General features: G+C 46.0%; 1 protein-coding gene across 1 annotated transcript; it reads right to left on the bottom strand.

Moving 5' to 3' along the window:
* Positions 1 to 841: 841 nt before the first annotated feature.
* Positions 842 to 2,870, bottom strand: RNF222 (ring finger protein 222). The gene is made up of 2 exons (XM_063123254.1): positions 2,553 to 2,870; positions 842 to 1,764 (listed from the first exon to the last, which is right to left on the bottom strand). The coding sequence occupies exon 2, from the start codon at positions 1,729 to 1,731 to the stop codon at positions 1,063 to 1,065; it is 669 nt and encodes a 222-aa protein (XP_062979324.1). The 5' UTR covers positions 1,732 to 1,764; positions 2,553 to 2,870; the 3' UTR covers positions 842 to 1,062.
* Positions 2,871 to 8,148: the final 5,278 nt, after the last annotated feature.

Genomic DNA, 8,148 nt, shown 5'->3' with positions numbered 1-8,148 from the left:
CAAGAGAACTAAATTGTATCCCAGGATCTGACTCACCTGAGCTGTGCCCTACCTTCAGAGCAGCAGGAGCAGGGATCATTCCATATCCTGAAGCACTGCAACCGCCTCTGGTGTGGAGGAGGAAAATCCTTCGGAGTTAGTGATGCAGAGCAGTGGAATAGGAGAGCTGGCATTTGCTCTGGCAGCACAGCAGCACAGCGTTGCTTTGATGCTGGAACCATCACCCAGGCTGCCTGAGGCTTCTCTCAAAGGCTGTGGTATATTTCATTACGATGGGCACCAAAACCAGAGAGGGAAGCAATGGAGACTGGTGGCTCCGATTTCGGCGAGGATGTGAATCCACTCTGGGTTTCAGTCAGAACCAGCCAGAACTCTAAAGTACCTATCCAAAGTGCTGAGCCTGCTTTGGGGATAGGATTCGGCATCTTGGATACCTCCTCTAGAGTTCCGGTTGGTCTGACTGCAATCCGGAGTGGATTTACAACACCACAAAAATTGGAGTCACCAGCCTCCACTGGATGGAATTACATTCAGCAGGTGAGAGGCATTTTCTCCCTCCCCCTATGAGTTCAGCATTGCCTCCAGATGTAGCTGGAGCGTTGGGTTTTGCTACATGAAACTTGGATTCAGATCCCTGATTAGTTGTGAAACTCATTGGACAGCCTTGGGAAACGTTGCCATCTCTCAATCTACCTTGACCTTCCAAGGGAGTTGTGAAACGATAAGAAAGCTCTCTCCTCCTTAAAGAGGAAGGGCAGGATATACATGGAACAAATAAATAAAAACATAAATAATGGACTTAGCAGATTTAGACTCTCTCTCTCTTGGAGTTCCTCGTTGCTTCTCTGAACCATGCCTAGGGGACTATCAACCAGGACAAAAGAAGGATGACACAAATAGCATTTCCTGCAGTTCCCAGTTTCCTTCGTGGATCTCCCCTCTGTCAGAACCCTGCCAGATTTCAGCCTTCCAGACCGCAGATGTGGCATGGGATTGCTTTGTTCGTGAAGTAGCTCCACAGGGTAGGCAGGAAGATCCTACAGGGAAGTCCATCCACCATGCTTAGTCATTCTTTTTCACCAGGAGTAGCCAGGGGAGAACAGCCCCCAGCAGAGCAACAGCAGAGACAAGGAAAATCGCCAGCATAATGGGCGACTGGAAGCAGCCTGCTCCAAGAGACCTCTGAGATACCACTGATCCTGGAGCTTCTACGTTGCTGTTCTGTGCGACGACTCCATAGTTCTCCTCAATCAACGGCATTCCACACTGGGTGATCATGAAGATGTGTGACTCCTGCTCCAAGCCACCAGGCCGCACCATCGTGTCCATGCCAGGACAGCTGCAGTCACTCTGGCGCCTATTGAAAACATGCAGCGGCATCAGGAACTGGCCGGGCACCGCTAATGTGTTTGCCACTCCGCAGGGCAATGAAGAGGGTGAGAGCGGCAACTCCAGAGAGGAGGGAGGGGTCAGGGACGGCTTGGCGGACCAGCAGTGCCTCTTCTTGCAGAGGAAGGTCACAAAGCGGCAGACAGGGCAGATGAGGCTGTTCTGGAGCCGGCCTTCGTCCCGTGATGCCAGCAGGCACTTGACCAGGCAGTCATGGCAAAAGGTGTGCCCACAGCTCAGCACTCGGCGCGACACTTTCGGAGACTGAAATGGCTCATAACATACAGGGCACTCAGCCAAGATGGCAGCAGAAGCATCCTTGCTGGTTTTGCTCTGCGACATCCCTGCCCTCTCGATCGCCTGTGGGGCACCCAGCTGGACGAAAGGCAGAACAGGAGAGTTTATGAGATGGATCTACTACATCAGGAGGTGGAACTCCCATATCTAGTCACAATCTGGTCCTCCAGGGTTCCCCAAATAGCCACGCCTTCTTCCCCTGGTTCCACCCCTTCTCTGACCACCAATCATTGGGTGGCTTCCCTTCTTTTGTGCAGTTTGTTGAAATCCCTCTCCTAAGGCCTAGTAACTGGCAGTAAGGGCTTTAAGCTAAACTAGGCTGGTATTTTGGCCCCTTGTCTTTGGCCTCGCCCCTTTTGCCTTCAGCCCCGCCCACCACTAGGATGCAGCCCTCAAGAGATTTGGCCCTCAGGCTAAAAGAGGTTAAACACCTCTGTACTACAGAGGGAGGGAGAGAGTCTTGGCCTGTAATGAGGGCCTGTCATGCTACACTGAGCGACTACCCTCTGTGGATAGGTAACTACAGACCTTTTAGATGAGGCAGATGGGAAAAGGGCTAAGAACCACCACGGAACAAGCCTCAGACAGAATTAAAAATAGCAATTAATAATGGGTGTAAACATTCCCCCCCTTTTGAATTTAAAACCTTTCAAACAGTTATATTTTCTCCATAAGCAAGAAGACCAAATAAAAAGAAAAGAAAAAATTATTGCCATTTAAGCTGGGTTGTGTTTTTTTTAAAAAAAAAAAAAAACTGCTAAAAACTGTGAATGTCACACACACACACACACACACACACACACACACACACCTTTTAAAAGATAAATCCTCACAATGCCTCTCCTATAATTGCATCATTAACTCACCCAGAGATCGATGTGTTACACAGATACGTACAGTTCAGCAGATGCGCACGTATGCCTCAGCCCCATGGAGATCATTCAGAGCACGCATGGTTTTCTTCGGCTCTGGAGCTTTCCCATGAGAGAAGCCCCTCTAGCATCTTGCCACCACCTTGTCCCCAAGCTCCCTACTTCCCCCCAAAGCCAGTGAACAATCGCCTCTCCATGCGTTCAGCGTTCCCAGCTCTGACTTTCCCAGGCACCACTATGAACGAGCCCTGTTTGTATAAAATGGGGTGTCTGCTGCGTGGCTCACGCATTGTCCCTGCCTTTGCCCTTGCATCAGATCTTTAAGAAGAGCAAGCAGCCAGGAGGGTGGCTCCCAAGGAGTGAATGTGGAGGAACTTGTTTGTGCATCGAAGGTTTCTCCTGCCAGATTCAGGACTCAGGGAGGAGTCACCAGAACAGAGTGTCTGAATCATGTTGCCTTGGAAATGCTAAGGGAGGCCTTTTCTATGCCATGCCATGCCATGCCATGTCATGCCATGCCTGGAAATCATATGGACAGCCTATTGCATGAGATATTGGAACTGAGATGTAGATCTATTTGGCCTAAACCTTCCCATCTCAGCTTTCCCCTAATTTCCTTGAGAGCTAACAAGGAAGACCAGACACTCTGACATAAGAAAAGCCATGCTGGATCCATATGGTCCAGCACTCTGTTCATATGCTGTCCAACCATATACTGTCCAACCACAAGCAGGACCTTTCCACCCATGTTCCCCAGCAACTGATGTATATAGGCTTACTGCCCCTGACATACAGAAGGAGGGATACCATACTGCCAGCAACAACCCTAAAGTCAATGACACTCAAAGGGCATCCTCATCAGCAGAATTACTACAGCCTTCCCCAACCTGGTACCAATGGCCCTGTTGGCTAGGGAAGGCTGCTCCACATGGTATTGCCCCTTGAAAACAGTTCAGAAACTTCAATTGTTTAGCCTAGAGGTGAACAACTTGTGGCCCTCTAGATGTTTTGGCCTGCAACTCCTATCATCCCTCCCCACTGGCTATGCTGGCTGGGGCTGAGGAGAATTGTAGACCAAAACATCTGGAATAGCCACAAATTGCCTACCCTGATCTAGATTCTAGAGTCTAAAATCTAGACCAGTGGTCTTCAACTGGTGGGTCGTGACCCAAAAGTAGGTCACAGGCTCAGTTGGATGGGTCATGGCAAAGCTGATGTCGCCATATTGAGCAATTGTGAAATTGTTCAAGTGGGTCCCATATTGCAAGTTGGGAGTCCAAAGTGGGTCTCATGTCTGGACCAGTTTGAAGACCACTGATCTAGACCAATGTAGGTGCCTGGCTATTAGGTTGGAGTCAGAGCACCCAAAAGCATGTATCACCAGTATTAAGGGAGCGACATAGCAGTTACCAGTTGATTTTCAAGAACAAGGTGGTAGATTTTATTTGGGTAGTATAATCCTAGATGTGTTTGTTCCAAAGTTTGTTCCCTTTGAGTTTATGAGAGTTAATCCTTAGGAAGCATGCATAGGATTGCAATCTGTAAATGGCCTGATCCGAGGTGCCTCCTCCATGTAAATCCCTCCACACCCTTGACATTTAGTGAGAACCCTGTTCCAGATACCACCTCCACCTGAGTTTAGGTTAGTATCTTCTAGAAACAGGGCCAACTCCAACTTTAGGTTGCCCAAGACAACTGGAGGGGATAAAATTTGACTTCAATTAAGTGCCGAATCCAGGATTAAACTGCAGCTAATTGGAAGGAGGTTTAAGGAAGAAGGTACTATCCCCATCAAATAATTTGAAATAATAATAAACAAAACCTTTATATCATTGATTTATATCACGCTTTCGTGTGTTGAAAGTGTGCCACATACTTTATGTTCTTGCAATTCTGTAATATTTGAGGGATCTCCTCCTATCCTCTCCTACCTATCCATTAAGAAGTTCAGAAGAGGCCCTTCTCCAAAGACCATCACTGGGATGAAATACACTATGCATTTACAAAGGAGAGGTCTGTTTCTGTGGTTACGGCCTGACTTTGAGACGACTTCCCAAAGGCGTTACGATGGGCGCTGATTTTGTTTTCTTTTTAGTGCCAAATTAAAGTAATATTTTAACAATTTAGAATTTTAACATTTGTTTTTCAATTTAATTTGATTTATTTTTAACTTAATTGCTTGTTGTGTTTTGTATGGTTTGCTGGTTGAAGAGTCATTGTGTTTTTTGTTTTTTTGGCCTTTTAATTTGTAATTATATGGTGTGTTTATATTGGATTAGATTTTTAAAATGTTGTGTACTCTGCCTCAAAATGTGCTCCTTGGTACGCCAGATTACCCATTCAGACCTCCCTACCCACAATATATAATGAATATTACAAATTTCAAATGGAGAAAAGCTTTTACAGCTTTATGATTTCAGTCTGTGAGTTCTGATATAATCTCTGGACGTTACCGTCAGATTCCCTATGAACAAAGTGTCTGCCCATGCGGGGCCAACATGCCTGAATCATAGAATCATGGAATAGCAGAGTTGGAAGGGGCCTACAAGGCCATCGAGTCCAACCCCCTGCTCAATGCAGGAATCTACCCTGAAGCATCCCTGACAGGTGGTTGTCCAGCTGCCTCTTGAAGGCCTCTAGTGTGGGAGAGCCCACAATCTCCCTAGGTAACTGATTCCATTGTCGTACTGTTCTAACAGTCAGGAAGGTTTTCCTGATGTCCAGCTGGAATCTGGCTTCCTTTAACTTGAGCCCGTTTTTCCGTGTCCTGCACTTTGGGAGGATCGAGAAGAGATCCTGGCCCTCCTCTGTGTGACAATCTTTTAAGTATTTGAAGAGTGCTATCATGTCTCCCCTCAATCTTCTCTTCTCCAGGCTAAACATGCCCAGTTCTTTCAGTCTCTCTTCATAGGGCTTTGTTTCCAGATCCCTGATCATCCTGGTTGCCCTCCTCTGAACACGCTCCAGCTTGTCTTCGTCCTTCTTGAATTGTGGAGCCCAGAATTGGACGCAATACTCTAGATGAGGCCTAATCAGTGCCGGAAAGAGAGGAACCAATACCTCACGTGATTTGGAAGCTATACTTCTATTAATGCAGCCCCAAAATAGCATTTGCCTTTCTTGCAGCCATATCACACTGTTGGCTCATATTCAGCTTGTGATCTACAACAATTCCAAGATCCTTCTCGTTTGTAGTATTGCTGAGACCTCCCTCATTATCTGCTTGTCTGCCCAATTTATGAAGATTTAGGGACAGCCTTATTTAGTGATTTAAACATGCTATCAGGTAGATCTGATGGGTATTTGATCAGTTTTTATTGGGGGATAGACTGCCCCAGGTCTCTGAAAAGGTGGCCTGCTTTGCTTTCAGAGCAGTAATTCTAAGGAGGAAATTCTGTGACAAGTTGAACTGTCTTGATGAGTAATCTTTTACTGTTACGTTTTATTATTGTTTTAATTTGATGTATATCTTAGTTGTTGTTGTTGTTGTTTTAATGTGTTTTATTGTAATGGCTTTTGCGACACAAATAAACTACTTACTTACCCTTGTGGATGAAGGGCAGTTTATACATTAAAAATATATATTAATTAAATAAATATTCCTTACATAAACCCACAAAGGTAGGCCTGTGCTATATTCCCATAATGCAGATGGGAGGATTTGCTCTGGATACCGAGTTCATGATAAAGCAAGGGTTGAATTGGGGACTTCCTGATGCTCTTGGCAATAGGAAGTCTGCTACACCAGTTCTATATCTGGCCTGTTTTGATCCTGCCTGATGTAGGGTAAAGGCAAACCACAGGAAAACAAAGCCCTTCAAAACAGGGGAAGGAATTTGAAAAAGGGCAGGGATAGATCCTCAAGCCTAGCCTTTCAACCTGCACAACCATGACCTTCTTATGGTATTGCACCATTAGTGCAGAACTTCTAAATACGACTCAGAAATGGAGGAAGTGGATGACAATGATGACCTCATATGCTGCAGCTGTCCCTGTTTTCCAGGGATGGTTCCTCTTGTGTTTGGTGAATGGAATCACCATCCCTCCCTTTGCCTTTTGGGGATGCCCAAGGACCCCTATCAGGCACACACATACAGTACCTTGGTGTTGCACAAAGGGTCGACAAATGGCTGCATCTCTGGACGGCTTTGCACCGTGGAGTCCAGACAAACCAACAGTGGGAAGAAGCCCCTGTCAAGTGCTGTTATGCCCTCTTTTTGTGAGTAGGGAGCCTGCAGCATGACCGGTGGCCTTTATGGCACACTGGGCAGTTATCGCCATTCCTCCCAGTGGGTTTGCCATCCATCCTGGGACCAAAGTAGATATTAAGCAGGAGATCCATCATCAGATCTCCTAACAGTTTTCTTATTTTAAAGCAGCCTTTGCCCAACCTGGCACCTGCCAGATGTGTTGGACTACAATTCCCATCATCAACTAGCCAGCACACCCATGGAATTGTAGTTTAACATATCCAGAGGATACCAGGTTGGGGAAGGCTGCTCTAAAGCCACCACGGTGTGGTTTGGGGGCTCTAAGGGTCAGAGCAATGGTGCTGGTAGAGCCCTTCCCCTGGGCTCTTTTCCTGATCTCAGGTGTCCCATCCTACAGCTACTTTTAACACCCTCTAGGGAAAATTCCCAGGTCCCTGCACTAGGGGTGTGTACTCCACCCTAGAATTATCTGGTAACTGCAAATATCCATGGAGCATTCGATCTTCCAGAGCGGAGATTGGCCGCTTCCAAACCTATTGATTAATATCAGAGCAGAGATGTGCCCAATCTGAGTTTCTAATGTCTCCAAAATTATCTAACTGTTTTTCAGGCATCAATGGTGTGTGTGTGTGTGTCAATTGAATGTCTCCATATTTGGAAGACACAGAGTGGGGTGAGGGGTAGATGTTGTCAACTGTGGCTAACTATTTACGAATTGCCACAGTGCTGTCTATGACCATGTTTTCCTCCATTCACAGTGTTCAGGGGAGTGGGAAACACTAACTGGCTGCTGATTCTGGATGGGGGGGAGAGAGGGAGCGCGTTTCTGCTCGGACTCATAGAAGTTAATCATCCACATTTCCACAGGCTCTTATTTCAGTTAAACTATTACTCATGTTGGCTGGCTGGGCTTCCAGTGTGTGTGGGGGGGTGTGGGGGTGTGTCCATCCAATAGATCTGAAGGGCACCAGGTTGTGGAAGTCTGGAGTAGAAACTTCCACCACCAGCAATGGAGCTCTGCATCAGCAAAGTAAAGGATGAAAGCTCCCTCCATAAATGAGCAGGAGTGGATTAACGTACGTATGTGTGTGTGTGTGTGTGTGTGTGTTTGTTTGTTTGAGAGGGATAATGGTTTGAGGGGGGATTTAAAATTTCCTAAAAAATCAAGGCATGAATGGATCTGATACAAACTTGCCATGACTAAAGCCCTACTTAAGAGCTATCGTTGTGCCAAGTTTAATCTCTTTATCTTTAAAAATGACCTTGATTTTTAAAAATAATAATTTTAAAACTAAAAACATTTTTAAAATTCCTAAAAAATTAAGGCTTGAATGGTTCTAATTCTAGCTTGGCATGTCTATAGACCTACTTAAGAGCTA

Source organism: Elgaria multicarinata, chromosome 3 (assembly GCF_023053635.1).
Source record: "Elgaria multicarinata webbii isolate HBS135686 ecotype San Diego chromosome 3, rElgMul1.1.pri, whole genome shotgun sequence".
Classification (NCBI taxonomy): domain Eukaryota; kingdom Metazoa; phylum Chordata; class Lepidosauria; order Squamata; family Anguidae; genus Elgaria; species Elgaria multicarinata.
Note: the sequence above shows the minus strand (reverse complement) of the source record. Positions and strands in the feature narration are given on the sequence as shown.

Excerpts from the sequence above, each read along its gene's own strand:
- RNF222 (XM_063123254.1), bottom strand. The coding sequence starts at position 1,731 with ATGTCGCAGAGCAAAACCAGCAAGGATGCTTCTGCTGCCATCTTGGCT.